The sequence below is a fragment of the Camelus bactrianus genome, chromosome 8 (genome assembly GCF_048773025.1).
Source record: "Camelus bactrianus isolate YW-2024 breed Bactrian camel chromosome 8, ASM4877302v1, whole genome shotgun sequence".
Classification (NCBI taxonomy): Eukaryota; Metazoa; Chordata; class Mammalia; order Artiodactyla; family Camelidae; genus Camelus; species Camelus bactrianus.
Genome location: NC_133546.1, coordinates 60,257,846 through 60,275,457, shown reverse-complemented (window position 1 = coordinate 60,275,457; position 17,612 = coordinate 60,257,846). Strand labels below are relative to the sequence as shown.

The window sequence follows — 17,612 nt, the reverse complement described above, 5'->3', positions numbered from 1 at the left end:
CACCCCTCTGACCTCCAGGGAGGGGAGAGGGGCTAGAGGCTGGATCAAATGCCAATGGCAGTGATTTCATCAATCATGCGTGTGTAATCAAGCCTCCATAAAAAACAAAAAAGGGGGGGGGTGAAGTGTTTAGAGAGCTTATGAGTTGGTGAACACATGAATATTCGAGAAGTGTAGCACACCTGGAAAGGCACGGAAGCTCCATACTCCTCCCTCTTATCTTGCCTTATGTATCTCTTCTCTCTGGCTGTTTCTCAGTTATATTCTTTTATAATAAACCAGGAAACTAGTAAGTCTTATGTTTTTCTGAATTATGTGAGCCACTCTAGCAAACTAATCAAACCTGAGAAGGGGGTCATGGGAACCTCTGATTTATAGCCAGTAGGTCAGAAGTACCAGCAGCAATCTGGACTTTAAGTAGTGTCTGAAGTCCAAGGAGAGGGTCATTAGAATCTCCAATCTACAGCTGGTCAACTAGAAGCACCTGAACTTACGACTGGCATCTGAAGTTGGGGATGGAGGGGAGATGGAAGAGGGACAGTCTTCAAGGCTGAGCGCCTAACCTCTGGGATCTGATGCCATCCCTGGGTAGATAGTGTTAGAATTGAGTTGAATTGTAGAACACTAAGCTGGTGTCAGAGAATTGCTTGTTAGTGTAGGGAAACCCCATCCTACATTGGAACTGGTTTCAGAACACCAATTAGGAAGAATTAGTATTGCTAAAATGTCAATATTAACCAAAGCAATCTACAGAATCAATGCAATCCCTATCAAAATTCCAACAGCTTTTTTTTTTACGTAAATAGAAAAGCCAATCCTCAAATTCATATGGAGTTACAAGAGGCCCTGAAGAGCCAAAACAATCTTGAAAAAAGAACAACAAAGTTGGAAGACTAACACTTTCTAATTTCAAAACTTACTATAAAGCTACAGTAGTTAAAACAGAGGTGTTGACATGAGGACAGACATATAGACCAACGGAATAAAATTGAGAGTATAGAAATAACTCATACACCAATAACCAATTTTTTTCTTTACAAGGGTGCCAAGTCCATACAATGGGGAGAGAATACTCTCTTCAACAAACGATGCTGGGACAGCTGGATTTCCACATGTAAAAGAATGAAGATTGGAACCATACGTCCCACCATGTACAAACACTAACTAAAAATGGACCAACAATCTAAATATAACAGGTAAAATCATAAACTTCTTAGAAGAAAATATAGGGATAAATTTTCATAATCTTGGATTTGGTGGTAGATTCTAAGATATGACATCAAAAGCGTGAGCAATAAAAGAAAACAAAGATAAACTGGACTTTATCAAATCTAAAAAACTTTTGTGCATCACAAGACATCATCAAGAAACTGAACCTACAGAATGGGAAAACATATGCATAAATCATATATCTGATAAGGATTTAATATCCAAAATGCATAAAGAACTCCGACTCCAACACAACAACAAAAAGATAAACAACTCATTTTTAAAAACTGTAGAAGAATGAGAATAGAAATTTCTTCCACAGAAGAGATACAAATGGTGGATAAGCACATAAAAAGATGCTCACTATCATTAGCCATGAGGGAAACGCAAATCAAAACCACAGTGAAATACCACTTCATATCTACTAGGGTGCCTGTAATTTAAAAAATAAAAAGGAAAATAACAAGTGTTGGAGAGGATGTGAATAAATTAAAATCCATGTACATTGCTGTAAGGAATGTAGTGATACAGACACTAAGGATCACAGTTTAATGGTTTCTCAGAAAGTTAAACACAGAATTACCATATGATTCTGCGCATGGTACACAGCAAAAAAAGAGAAAACAGGGACTCAGATATAAATGTCAATGGTGGGGAGGGGGCATGGAGTAGGGGAAAGAGGGGTTACTGCTTAATTGTTACTGAATTTCTGTTTGCAGTGATATAAAAGTTGTGGAAACTGTTCTGCAACATTGTCCATGTAACTAGAGAGACTACAGCGTAGGAAAAACATGTTTTAGTGTATTCTAGGAATATAGTAAAAAGAGAAACTATTTTACTTGAGTGGCTTTGGACATACTATACAGGAATGAACACTGTAATCTTTGAAAAAATGGGTAATATCCACCGATGCAGACTTACAGCACGAAGGAAATATCGGCATAACACAGGAGTAGAAAAATATAGAATCTCCCAAAGGAGAGGAAAGTATGTGGAGACTCAGCGAGGGCGTTATGGGGAACGGCGCCTTATTATGAGAGAAACACTCAGGAAGGAAAAACTGGTCAGTGTTCTCACTAATAATTTTTAAAATTACAAGTAAATAAATTTGAAAAAAAAAAAACTTCAAAAACCCTAGTCACAGGATCATGTATTTCAAACAGAAGTCTATATAATGACAAATTTAGTATAACAAGGTTTGCTAAGACAACAATTGGAGTTGACAAGACATTTTATCTGCAGCAAATTTAAGAACATAACATACACTATTTTCCCCCAAGCCTTGTGTTTAACATGAATGAATATAAAATCAAATATATAGTATTTCAGTAAGTTTCTGTCCATTTATTTGCCCCAAGAGATTCATGTAGGTAACCTATATCCTTCAGGATGATCACAAGTAAATCTCTTTAAACTTACTAAGTATAAATGTTTTTATAAATGTTAAAACTGCTAAATTTTCCAGCAGTGAATCCATTAAGAAAAAGAATCATAAAACTTAGTCTTTTTTGTAATAAAGCGTATCTGACAGAAACATCACAGACCTTTTACAAGAGTGGTTCCCTATGGTAAGGAGGGATAAAAGGGACGGGGGAAAGGAGTGTCAGCATCCCACGTCCACCCCCGTACGTCCCCCCAGGGAAAGGCGTATGTTCAGACAAACCATCACTTACTTCTGCTCCCCATTTATTTATATGACTAGGAGTATGAGACCAGTTAGCAACCGTATCAATCTCAGTTATTAAACTTAAGAAATGTTAAAGATTATGCACCTTGGACAAATTCTAAAAATAATTTTAATATAATATTATTTGTAAAGTAAATATTAACTATCCTTCACACTCTTTTCTCTAAAAATCAAGACTCAATCTTGTCCAGTGGAAAAGAGCAGATACTAACTCTTCTGTTTTTATACAGCAATAATTCAGAAGTGTTAAATCACTCCTCATCTGACTGTACACCAAACCATTTATATTAATCTGAAATACTAGACTTGATATGATTGAGAATTTCAAAGTAACTTCATGAAAATTAACAAAATGTCTGACAAAATTTTTTAGAAAATTGTATTTTTAAAATAGCATAGTTCTCGATGACTGAATGTAAATAAAACAATGACAGAGATTCCATGAATAAAATGTGTTTAGATACCTATTAGAATGTAAATAAATAGAATGTCTCAGGTGTACTTAAATTTATATTTTTAAATTTAGATTATGAAATGACTTAAATTAGCACTAGTCACAAAAGACTGTATATAGCAATAACTATCAAAAAATACCCTTTTTCAATGATCCCGAAAATAATAAGGGCAAAGATATTATATACTTCAGGAACTTAAGCCTTTTAAAAATAAATATTTGTAAGATATCAAACTTGAAATACATAATCTTGCTGAATATAAACAAGAATATAAAAACATCCTCTCAAGCTACATGTTCTAATGTATAATTAGGGAGTAATGCATTTTAATTTCATTAAATTCACCAGCATGTACTGACTAAAATAATTATCACCAGCATGTATCTAGACTAAAATAATTATCAAAGCTATATTTAATTGATTCGTATAATACTTAGTTCTACAAAAATAAATCTGATTTTACCAGGTGAGTTATTAAATTAAAAAAATTAGGGATCGTTTATGTCTGAAAGCAATTACCAATATAACCTGAGATGTCCATTATCATCTTAAAGAGAAAATGTAAATGAATGCAGATGTCAGGCAACAAAGTAAGATGTTTAGTAAAGAGTTTACCAAATGAGAGCAGAACCTGGCTTAAAGGTGGAGGATGGCCATCTGCCAAAAAAGTCCTCTAAAACCAAAATACAGAGAAAATGAAATAGAGGCAAAAGTGGTATATCTGTTGAATAAAGCAGTGTTCTCAATTAGGGATTTTACCCCCCAAGGGCTATCTGGCAATGCCTACATTTTTGGCTGTCACACGGGAGAGGGAAGGGTGAGCTACTGCCATCTAGTGGGTAGAGGCCAGGGATGTTTCTAACATCCTACAATGCACAGGGCAGCTGCCCACAAGAGAGAATTATCCAGCCCAAAATGTCAGTTGTACCGAAGTTGAGAAACTCTGATGTAAAGGAAGCTAGCAGTCATAACAGTAAAGAGGACAAGGTCTCTGGTTCTTATTTGCCTCTACTAACTACTGACTTCTTGATTTTAAGCAAGTTCAAAATGTGGGCATCATCCATCTTGCTTACAAAAATGCAATAGCATCTTGCTTGCTTAAAAGAGCACATCGATACCAGAGATATCTAAAATGTTTTGCAGCCCCATGCTACTTTGTGATTTCCATTAGTAAAATGTGAGTAGTTATGTTATCACAATACATATTCCAGGCCCTACACTAAAACCTGAGACATAATGCCCTCTTCAGAAGGACCACATGCTGAAGAAAGATCCTTGGCCTGACCACATATTAGTTTACTTTTTGTTGTTGTTCTCGCATTTAGCTTTCAAGAAAGCAGAAGAAATCCTATTTGGTAATTCTACCAGACAGAAGAGTAAAACAACTGTCGATTTAGTGACTTGATTAGATCCTCTGTCCACGTTTCATTGAGAAGCAGTTAACAAATACCTATTGTGCAAAATAAGACATATAAATACGCTGTATGGAGGGAAAGTTCTTCATCACCAAGTACCTACTATGTGCCCAGACCCATGCTATTTGGGGAAGATACAAAAACTAACAAGACAGTGAGTTTGACCACAATGAGGTTTTTAACACAGTCTCCAAGGGACATGAGAGAGGACCCCAAAGAACATAAACAAGAGTTGCTGAGGAACTACCGCAGAGAAACACCAAAATCAGGGGGTGAGGGTAAAGGAAGTTTTCTTCAATGAGAAAAATGCATGAATTGAATTTTGAAGAATAACTGGGTTACAAGAAAGTTCTAGGCAATGAGACCACAAATGTACCTGAGCTAAAGGGAAGTCTGCCCAAGTTTTCTAAGCTGGCTCACTGCTCTACACTGTTCTTGCTTATGTAGAGGGAAGAGCTGATCTTTTACAAAAATATCTCAGGGCAACCACTTGGTATTCCATTTCTGAAAAGTCACAAACGTGGTAGAGATAGCAGGGAGCGATATCACAGAAAGAAGCAGGAGAAGAAAAGAAAATGGAGAACTCCATTTTAAAAAGCTTGCTGACATTTCTTGTTTACTTATAAAAGTTTTACTACTACTTATGGAAAGTGAAGTTGTGATTTGAAGTAAAATTTAACATTAGAGAATTAATGTAGTTTCTTGGCTTATTGGGGTTGGAAAAATTACTCAAAAACACAGTTATATTACTATTTCTAATATCTAACTCACAAGGCTGATTAATTTTTTCTTGTTGTTATTTTAGTATTAAATAACCTAATGAAAAATTTCTGAAAAAATTATAGTTACACAAAGACTTCTGAAACTTCAGCTTTAGTTTATCTGGGCAGTTCCACAGAACTACTAGTGATTTTAAATTTTAACCAATAAGGAAACAGAGATAAAGACAGATTACATGAAAATATCCAGTTAGTATCAAGATCAGTTAATACACTGAGTAAGAATACTAGAAAGATAAGGGACACTGAAAACAAGCAGTAAACTCCCTCTTTTTACAGATACACAAATTGATAACCAAATGGTTAGACTTGTCCAAATAATTCCCAAATCACAATAATAGTGAAATCTTTCTACCATTAACAAAATAAAATATATCATTTGTCCAAAAGCAAATGATGAAAGGTTGGGTTAGATGACTTCATGAGATATTATAAACTGTTCCAAAGGGAACCAATTTTAAGTCAGTTCTACTTTTAGTCTAATTCTGTTTGGCGTGGTGAGTAGGCGGGGAAGCAACTGGCAAGGCCCTGGCTAGTGGGAAAAGAGAGCTCAGACAACCTAATAAACTTCAGTGCCTAAACCAAGACTTACCTAATCTCGACCACTCAGGCACCGCGGAAGTCTATTGAATCAAGTTCCCTGTCCTATCTTGAGCACAGACCTTATCTCCCAATGCACCCTGGTGTACTCTGGACCCACCAAAGTGCCTCCATCATCCATTGGCCTGCACTCATCTCACCTTGCTGCTGTGTTAAGGGTCTTCATACAATGTAAGCCCTTTGAGGGCAGAAACCCTGCCTTTATCCACTTTTATTATTACCAAAACTCAGCAATGTGTATGACACATAGCAGACACCCAATTTATTAGATGAAGGAATGAGCTAATAGGTTCTAAAAACTCAGGAATATCCGGGACTACTGCCATCTGGTATAAAATTCCATTAACTTTTAGAGCTAGCAGATTCTCCCAGAGTTACTCCTCTTCCCTGGCAGACACAAGTCTGAATAAAAGCAGTCTACTGATAGTGGATCAAACTCTAGATACAAGTAACATCTGCAGCCTCATTACTTTCTATATCAACTACGATACCCTCTCTTTTTGCTAATTTGTGCTGCGGAGTATCACTGAAATAATTTTCAATGCTCCTAGTGCCGGTATGAAGAAGAGCATTGTAAGAGCACAGGGGAGAGTCACACTCACCTAGTCAGCCGGGCTTCCCCAAAGAAGCCATACTTAATTTGATATTCAAAGGATGAATGGGAGTAATACAGGAAGAAAGAAAACAGTTTGCTGCAGAAGAAACAGCTTGTGTCAAGATGTACTCATTATAGAATATTTCAATTTGCAGCTTTTACAAAATGAATTGGTCTATCAGTAAAAAGCGCCACTAAAGTTATCAATGAACTTCGACAACAAAAGGAAAATTCATTCTACATTGACAAAACGTATGTTTTTAAATATGTCCTTCTACAAGTCCAAACTGCCACAAGCTTAAGGGATGGGAGATATCAATAATAAGCCCCATCTTTCTGCTGATTCTAAAATGTCTCGTGATGCTCAAATTAGAACACTAACAAAATACACATTAAAATATTTGGCTGGACAAGTCCTGAAAAGCACAGTGCAAAATAATGTGCTACCTTCCTTGAAAAGTGGAGTGGAAATAATAATGTATTAACAAATTTGTATCTGCCTATAAATGCATAAAGAAACTATGAGAAGATAAGTTAAAATTAAGAATATACCACTGTAAAATACAATTTTTAAAAAATATCTACCATTAACGTTGCAACATTAAACGTAAGTTATCAATAAAAAGGAACTATCCTTAATTCACTGTGTTTAATATGTATTAATTAAATGAAAATTGATTTTTGTACTTTATCCTCTTGGAATTCACAGATTCTTTCATTTTTGTAGAGTCTTTATTTATACTTATTTCTCCTTTTCTATGCTACCAATACAGCATCATCATCAGTGTCTTTTTGTTGTACAGTAACATTATGTATCTACATCCAGTTAAGAATGATTACAAGTTATTCATCTTTAGCTGTTTATTTTGTCAATGAAACTTGATGGAAAAGCAAATGCTTTATTTATTAAGAAAACCAGAACAATAATATTCTTCTGCTTTCTCTTCCTTACACAAAACAAGCTAAGAATATTTTGCTGTCTTCCAAAAGTTGAACAAGAAAAAAATTTTTAAATAAACAAGGTGTATTTTCTTTCTTGGCAGTTCACTATTACAATTCCTTGGAAATTATTATTTATTTTTCAATAAAAAATAACATACTTGGGGAAAAGATAGAATGACACTTTTCCAGTCTGCCAGGAAACAGAGCCCTTCTTCAACTGAAGACCTATCAAAATATGCAAGCAAATGTCATGGCAACAGAAGCTCTCACCATGGTAACATCATCTCTGCTACAGAGGAAAACCACTCTAATTCGTCATGTACTTCAAGACAAGGCATTAGACTAATTCCAATTTTCATTTTACAATCTATCCATAACATTCAATATACCTGGCAGTAGTAAAGATTTAATAAAAACATTAATATTTCACAAGGAAGCAATATTAAAATCAAAGCTGACTCAATTTACATGCAAACTGATTAATGTGTGAGACATAAAATCAAGCTGACCCACCTTACAGAAAATCAAGATAGTGATGAAAACATAAAAAAAAAAATCACTAATGCTTGAGAGTAAATAGTCTAGACTCAATATAGCAACAATTATATGCTTTACTAATCACAATATAGCTGGCAGATAAAACAAGAAAAAGTCTTTTTTAATAAAACAAAGAAAATATTTCAAGTTTTATTACCACCTCTATTTTATAATTCATTACATATAATTCACTTTTTATTTCATAGTGAGGGATTATTAATGGCACAAAAATTCCTATCTAGAAACATGTGTCTCCAGATGACAAAAATAAAATCAAACATGATTTTTAAAAGTTAGAAATTAATCAGTTATTACCACAAATAAAAATTTACCATGCTACATAAATCATTAAAACCCTCTTCTAAAAGCTAGTAAACCAATAAGTATTATCAACTTTGTAAATTAAATTGAAAGATCTAATAGCTGTCAAGTAAAAGATCTACTACCTATAGTATATTAAAATGCCAAATGGCCATCTTAAAATATTCATTTTCAGGTTGCAAACCACAAAAGATTAGCAATTCAAAATGTCAATAAAATGTAAAGCTGAAAACCTTATATATAAGAGTCTAATAAAACTTATCTAGTTTATGGTATAGACTAATAACCAGATGGAAAATTCAATTTGAAAATGCTTCTTTTTAAAGATGATCACTTCAGTTTGAACTAAATTTGAGCTTTAAATCTTAGAAAGAATATAGGTTTATAATATAATAAACCACCAATTTCTTCTTTGAAGAAAATACCCAATTTTCTCAAAATATTTAATATTAATATTTAATATTTGTCAAGTATAACTTACAGTTCAATTTTTTAAACACTATTTATGAATGAAGTAATATAAGTAAGTCACCTTTAAATAAAAATGAGTTATTTTTGTATCAACAGCAAAACACAAGGGGAAACCAAAAGGCAGCATGTAATAGAGTTAACTGGTTTCTAATCTTTGGTCTTTAACCTGAAAGCAAGGGGAAATTACCAGAGATTAAGAGCAACGATCACTCTGGATGTAGTATGGAGATAGGACTGGAGGGTGACAAAGAAGGATGCTGCAGGACCAGTTAGGACGCCACTCCAGTGGTCCAGGAAAACAGGCAATGAATGACAAGTCAGACTGGAGTTGTGGCGGTGGTAGTGAAGAGAAACGGGAATAATTTAAGAGATATTTAGGAAACAAAGCAAGACTTGGAGATGGATTAAAGGGATAAAAGAGGGGAAAGGTGTCGAAGATGACATCTGGACTTCTCATTCAAGTAACTGCATTTAAGTAACAGAGGTAGAAAATGTTGGGAAAGGACTGTTTTGTAGTTTGTGTGTTGGCTTGTTTGGGGAGTAGAGATGGAGTTCAGCTTTCAAGGATATTGAGCTTCTGGTGTTTTTGAGAAACGTATAAGGTAATATCAGGGTAGGCAATTAGATATACAAATCTGGAGCTTAAATAGAAATTGAAAATCTGAGGCACAGGCTGACAAGAGATAACTAAAGCCACGGGTGTGGATGAGATTTCTAGGGAGAGAGCAGAGCAGGAGAAAGAATTAAGGTCCAGCACACTGAGCCTTGAGAAACTCCAAACCTCAATGGCTAGTAGAAGATGCAGAGCCTGAATGAGACAGAAGAAACGGCCCAAGACTAGAAGGAATCAGGAGCCTGTAATATCACAGACGCCATGTAAGAGAGTATCTCAGGGAAGCGTGGACAGCAGGGTAGACTGCCATTTAGATGATCAAGTGAGAAAGGGGCTGAAAAATTATCTTGATTTTGCAATGAAGAAAGATCACTGGTGACCTTTCAAAAAAGCAACTGATTCCAATGGTATTTACTTGGGTGAAGCCCTTTTTAAACCACAATCTTATCTAGAAGTATACTACATAAAAGAAATAAATCAGGGCTACTGTGATATAAACAGAATGCTCCCCTAGTAACCTATCCCTGCACGTGGTCCCAAGGCAGTTCACGGAAACCCAGAACTTTGAAAATTCATGTTTTGAAACCACTGGGCTAGAGAATCTTCAAGTGCTTTTCAGCTCCAATTTTCCATAATTCTATAAATGCAATTTAACCTACTTTTTTTTTAAACTGAGGCTTTCATGATAATTAATGGCTGCTTTGCATTTTAGTAAATATCAAATTCTGGTACATTTCTTTATAAACACGAAGAAATATCCTAAACTTAATTTTCCTGAATATATCATCGATCAACTTTGCTTTTCCTTTTTCTTATAAAAGTAACAAGCTAAGTGACATTCTGAATGTGTTACAAGGTTGTCTCTGAAAAACTGAACTTTAAATCAAAAGGTAAACAAAATCTAAGTTGGTGTTTGGGGTTTTGCCCTCTACAGAATCATCACTTCAATATAGCACCTTTATCACTGCTCTTCAATATTTTGCCAGGATATTTTTTCCTTTTTTTTAAAATCAGCAGTAATATCTTCTACCTTTTGTTCAACTTTAGTTCACTCACTGTAATTAATATAATGGAGCAGAATTAACTTCTTGCTAATTTTTATGTAACCAGCACCAAACAAATGTAGGCCAAGGAGTTTTTTCACAAGTAGATGTACCAGGAATCCTCATTTTTTGCCATTCATTTGCTTTTGGAATATTTCTGTGGTATTAGAGAATGGACTGCGATTAAAAATCAAGCTTTGCCCACCCCTGACCAGGACTTTCTCTCCACTTTATATAGACTCACTCAGATCACTGGTGAGTCTGGTCACTCAAAATAGTCCCTTTCTTCATTTATTTGAATTGTTGGCTCAAGGAAGCCAACAGATGCAACACCACATTGTGAGAAGTCTGGGGGATTTTCTGATAAATGTGGTGAATTAAACATGTGCATTTATATCCACTTTGATTTGAAACCTCCCTAAATGGGACTTACAGAAAAGAGGTACCAATAGAAAAGGAAAAATAGGAGAGAAGACAACAGCAAAAAACAGCATGTTGAATTTTTGAAAGACAGAAAGTAGATGCAGAAGTTAACAGAGAAAAGAGCAAAGAAAACTGGATACTAAGTGCCTGCAGAGAAGGATGCCAAGGCAGAGGAATGCATGCTGCGGTCACAGAAGAACGGATACAGACAAGGCTGCAAGGGACATGGGGTGGGGGGTAGATTGTGCGCCTCATACTGGAAACAGAAGACTGGGTGAAAATCTGTATAAGGAGCATTTAAACCTCTAGGTTCCCTCCCAACCTGGGAAAAAGGCAGGAGGTATGTTTCTTCTATGGAAAAACTGAAGGACAGAAGCTCCATTCCAGAAGATTCAAGAATCACAGAAGAGGAAAAGTGAAACTTCAGAGAGCTAAATGAAGAGTTTACCTACAGAAAAGCACACACTTGCCCCTTTATCTTCTCAATTCCAAGAATGCAAACACCCAGGCAAATACCACCAAGCAAAGACTAGAGGGTTGGTCTCTGCACAGGCTGAAAAATTCCAGAGAAAAGAACTATAGATTCTAATACTTGGATATCCTCCAGTTCAAAAATAAAGGGTGGAAAAAATTATATTTTAACATGACAAAAAACACAGGTTACCTCTAATACACTGTATTTTGTCGTAAGAGTCTATTACTTAACCTGCCTGCACTTAATTATTAAAGTTGAGTCCATCAAGATTTTAGACTTCCCCAGAAGAAAAATTTAGAAATGTTGGTAATTTTTTACATTAAAAAGTTCTTGGACTAAACAAGGGTCCTAAATTTCTCATTCAGAACTTGCTTTTAAATAGAAACCCTATGGAAGGAAGGTAACTTACAAATCTTACAAGGACAGAATAAGACATTACATGGGGTATTAGGGTCTATGACTATTAACTGGAAATGCCATATAAAGCTGGATAATTGTGGTAGGCTGAAAAATGCCTCCCCCCTGCAAGATATTCAGGAAACTTTATACCAAATGGTATACATATACCATTTATACCAAACATAGAAAATGGTATCCTTTACCCTAAATAAGTAGTCTTAAATATTAGATACGATGGAAATGAATCAACCCAGCAGAGAATGTTGCCTTTTGAACAGTGTAAAACTAAGTTCACACTCATCTTGTTGAAAAGGGAAAGATTAGCAAGCCTTAGATATTAAAAACTAGAAATAAATACACTTTCTCTTTATAAACTGAGAGAATGAATAAAAAAACTGAAACAGGACTAAATTCTCATCATGTAATGCAAATATCATTAATGCCCTGTCTCTGGACCATTTAAAATCGTATCTCCTCCCACCACTGGAAGCTACACCTGTCTGTAATCAACTGTCTTCTCACCTCCTCACACAGAAGACTTAGAGTGGCTGAAAAGGAAAATTAAGGTCTTTCTTTTGAATATGCAATAACAATCATAAAAAGTCCATTTCACTTGGTAAAGAAAAGGAACTTGATGACAACATCTAAGTACAGTGGTTTCAATTTCAAAGAATGAGGTGAGAGAAAAGCTTAAGTATTCTTTTTTTGAAAGTCACAAATAGAAATTGTAAGAGTCATGAATTATTAAAAAAAAATCTTAAACTCTACTTTCTTTAGCAGGATATCATAAATATGGTGTTTAACATTGCTAGTCAAGATCATTTATTTAATCACCTCATATCAGTCAGAATGGCCACCATTAAAAAGTCCACAAATGATAAATGTTGGATGGAGTGTGAAGAAAAGGGAACCCTCCTACACTGCTGGTAGGAATGCAGTTTGGTGCAGTCGTTATGGAAACTAGTATAGAGATTCCTCAAAAAACTAAAAACAGACAACCATATGATCCTGCAATCTTACTCCTGGGCATATACCTAGAGGAGACTCTTATTTGAAAAGATACATGCACCCCAATGTTCATAGCAGCACTATATACAATAGGCAAGACATAGAAGTAACATAAATGTCCACTGACAGATGACTGGATAAAGAAGTTGTGGCATATATTTATCCAATGGAATACTACTCGGGTCATAAAAAAGAATAAAATAATGCCACTTGCAGCCACATGGATGGACCTAGAGATCATCATTCTAAGGGAAGTAAGCCAGAAAGAGAAAGAAATATACCATATGATATCATTCATATGTGGAATAAGAAAGAAAGAAAGAAAAAAAGGAAGAAGGAAAGAAAAAGAAAGGAAGAAAGGAAGAAAGAGAAGAGAAGAGAAGAGAAGAGAAGAGAAGAGAAGAGAAGAGAAGAGAAAACAGAAAACAGAAAACAGAAAAGAGGGAAGGGAAGGGAAGGGAAGGGAAGGGAAGGGAAGGGAAGGGAAGGGAAGGGAAGGGAAGGGAAGGAAAAAAGAGGACACTAATAAACTTACCTACAAAAGAAACAGACTCACAAGACACCATAAACAATCTTATGGTTCAGGCAAAGGGGTAGAAATGGATAAATTTGGGAGTTTGAGATTTGCAAATGTTAACCACTATATACAAAAATAGATAAACAAATTTCTTCTGTATAGCACAGTATCCTGTAATAACCTTTAATGAAAAAGAATATGAAAACAAATATACATATGTATATGTATGACTGGGACATTGTGCTGGATACCAGAAATTGACACATTGTAACTGACTATACTTAAATTTAAAAAAAGATCATCTATTTAATGAAAACTTTTATTTTCACTTTTTATAAGAGGTAGAAAAGTCATAAATCTCTCCACAGAAGCTAGGTACAGTCTCACCGCTGGCTTTGGCAAATCAAAAGTTTGAAAATGGAATACACAAGACCACTCCTGTGATGGGGCCTAAAGTCAGGACACAGTAACAACAGAAAAGTCAGGCTGAATTGCAAAAGCAAAATCATGAAAAAATAACAAAGGCTACAAAGCTGAATATAATGAAAGTCTGTGTATGAGTGAGAAAATTGCCTCCTGCTTACCCAGAACGGAGTCATGCTAAAATGAAGCCCGTTCTGGAGGGCAGCGTCAATATATCATATACTCAGAATACCCTTTAGAAGATTTAACACAAGTACAGTAGGAATGCAAAAAGAATCACTGGATTAAATAGAATGGACAGACATGTAACTTAGTACCAACCACATCCTTCTTACAGCCAGATGCCATTTCATCCACTAACACTGAACTCCCTCCCACTAAAGGGCACACTGCAAACACTATGAAAGATGTAATACTGGTGGTAAAAATTAAGAGAATTAAAGTGGGTAAAATGTACCTTTAAGAAATAAGAAACTAGCCAAAAATTTATCATAAGAAATTACAATTACAAATGAAACATTTCAAGAAATAAAGACTGAAATCATTAAAACTTCATGGAAACTGAAAAGGAGTACTAAACAGTAGTACAGTATAGTATAGTGCTGTATCATCGATTAAACTTTACCAAAATAGGCAGTTGTGAATCATTTTTTCTTAATGAAGTGAGTCTTTTGCAGTTATACACTAATTTAAGTATCTGTTACACTAAATTAAAAAGAAACTGGCATGTGCCCTGATGAACAAAATGTGACCCTTTCAGAGCCTTTCCACATACCATATAATCTTAATATTCTAGGAAGTAAAGTATCTAAACATGAAAAGTCTATTGAAATGATGGCAGGAGAAAAAAAATTAAGAGATACACAGTCATGTAATAGTGATACTAATAAAATTCATAAAAAGTCTATTTTAACTATTGCAACTGTCTAAACTTCCATGTAGAAGATATATTGGTTTTAGGAAAGTAAAATAAGAGTAAGAGTTTATTCTCTCTTATTAAGAATTCCCAGAATGCAAGGATGGATCAACATGAGAAAATCATTATAATTTACTACATGAAATTCATTAAATGGAATATGACATGATAATTTCAATGGATCAGGAAAGACATCTGTTAACTCCCAAAACCTGTTACTTATGATTGGAAAACAAAAACAAAAACCTCTGTAAAATCTTTGTTAAAACCAAAAATTTCTTAACATGATAAAAGGTATCCAATAGAAATCTACCAAAACTATACTTAATGGAGAAAATTTAGTCATATAACTTTTGAGGTATAAATGTCTCCTGCTCCTCCATCCAATGAGAGTCATGTTTAAGCCAGTACTAGAGGTCCTGACCAATATATAAAATTAGACAATTATTAGAACTAAGGTTGTTCAGCAAGAGTGTTGAATCAACAAAATAAATCACTCAACAATGTGGCAGGTACAGTAGAAGTACCAAATTTTAAAAAATACCGTTTACTATAAAAACAGGAAATAATAAGTATCTAGAAATTAGACTAACAACAACAATTAAAAACTTAAACTATATTAGAGAACAGAAAAAGACCTGATAAGAGCTCTACCTTATTTATTGAGAAGATGACTTAACATTTTAAACACACTGATTTTCTCCATATTAATCTAAATTCAAAGCATTTCCAATTAAACTTCCAAGAAGAATTTTTGGGTAACCTGACAAACTGATTGAAACTTGTGTTAAACCAAATGCCCACAAATACTTAAGAAAAGCCTGGCAAAGAACAGGGGGACTTGCCTTAGCAGATGTCAATTACAGAGTCACTGTACTAACACGTGCGGTTACTGGAACGGGAAGAGACTAATAAATCAACTGACTACACTAGACACATCACAAGGCCACTTCTCTTACACATACCAAAATCTCATATATGCATGGGTCTGAACCATGAGTTTAACACAATGAAACTTACTGTAATTACTGTTATAATTAAATTTTATTTCTTTCAACCCACAGAGATTAGACCTGGAAAACACTGGAACTAAAAGATCTAACTAACTCTCTCTTCCTAAAACAGCACTTATTACAATTTCTGTCCCCAGCCTCTAACACTTGCCCATCTCCTCCCCCTTCGACCAGAGAAGATGTTCCCTCCACCTGTTTAGCATGACGGGCTGGGAGGAAGACAAGAGCCAATCACATATCACATTACATGTAAATTTGCATAATAGCAGAGTTTTACTATACATGTAAAGCATATGTAACATAGTGTTTAATACACAGTGTTCAAAAATATTAGTTTTTCTCCAGGTACCCAGTTTGATGTCTCTCTATATAACTTCACAACTAGCTCATACCCTAATGTCTAAGGATAGTTAGTGAAGGTAAAATGCAGCATATGACAAGGTGTGGCACATGCAATACATCTCTTTCCTATAAGACCAGTGGTTCTCATATCTGAACATGCATCAGAGTCACTTGGAGATGCTTGTTAAAGCACAAATTGCTGGACTCCATTCCCAGAGTTTGTCATCAGTAGGTCTGGGGTGAATGACATTTATAACAACTTTCTGGGTGGTGCTAATGTTCCTTGTCCACAGGCCACAGTTTTGTTTTTTGTTTCTATTGGGGTTTTTTTTTTTTTTCAGTCTCCATAGAGACTGTCAAAAACTGCCAACGCTGACTATATTTCAAGGCACCATGGTGGGTATTGGGAAAGTTTTCAATTAGCAATAATTGCACCTCGGATAAACATCATTGGCTACCATACTGCCACTGCAAAAAGCTCGGGTCACAGTTTTAAGAAACACTGCCCTATTGAGCACAGGTTCTCAACTGAAGGCAAATTTGCTCTTCAGGGGAAATAAAGCAGTGAATGTATATATTTTTGGTTATCACAACCTGGAGGGGTGAGAGGGAGAGGTAATACTACCATTTACGAAGTATAGACCAAGGATGCTGCAAAACTTCCTGCTACATACAGGAGAGCTCCCCACAGCAACGAATTATGTGCAGAGGGTAAGAAACTTTACCAGAGTAAAACATAGCTTACTCCAAATACATAATTTGACCATTAAGCTGGTGAAAGTTTTTCAGTGAGTTTCAGAAATCTGACATGGAATAAATACTCTAAGAATTGTATCTTTCTTCAAGTATTGATAACTCTTTGAATTTTACTCATCCATAGCAAAATGAGGTTTTAAAAACAGTAATACTTAAAGATATATTAGGCTACAGAAAGGAATAAGCATTTATGTAAGGTTGTTGGTATAGTTCTAGTGAAGAAACAAAGTAACATTCATTTTGCAAGAACAGTAAGAAAACTAATTGTATTAAAAGACTAATAACTTCCTTTAAAATTATGATCAGTGATACTAATTTCTTAAGCTAAGTTAAAAGCAAACAACTGTTCATTTTATTATTATAATTAGTATATATGAAATATTTTATAATGAACAATTTGTTTTAAGAAAAGCAGTGATTGTAGCAGTAATTAATCCTAAGTAAATATATCTAAGGAAAATGTACTTAACACACACATGCACACACACATACACACACACACACACACACACACAGACAAATGAACTTACTCCAATGGGCTGAAAAATGAGTCCATCCATTTCATGGCTAACTTCTTTGGCAAAATTTCCTTCAAGTAGCTGTAAAATAAACACACATACTTTTAGAAAGGCAATAATCAATACATAAATCACCTTAAAAGTTTTTTTAATTT

General features: G+C 34.8%; 1 protein-coding gene and 1 non-coding gene across 6 annotated transcripts in view; both read right to left on the bottom strand.

Annotated features, from left to right (window-relative positions):
- Positions 1-17,612, bottom strand: part of RNGTT (RNA guanylyltransferase and 5'-phosphatase) — a 264,604-nt gene that overhangs the window by 77,130 nt on the left and 169,862 nt on the right. For all 5 annotated transcript variants that reach the window (XR_012508732.1, XM_010948946.3, XM_074368638.1 and 2 more), the window contains exon 12: positions 17,470-17,538. Coding sequence is in view for 4 of the 5 variants with exons in the window: in XM_010948946.3 (XP_010947248.1) it covers positions 17,470-17,538 (69 nt within the window). In the remaining variant the exon portion in view is untranslated. The remainder of the gene's footprint in view (positions 1-17,469; positions 17,539-17,612) is intronic.
- LOC123615065 (U4 spliceosomal RNA) lies at positions 16,525-16,663 on the bottom strand. The gene has a single exon (XR_006722586.1). It is a non-coding gene; the product is annotated as a U4 spliceosomal RNA (small nuclear RNA).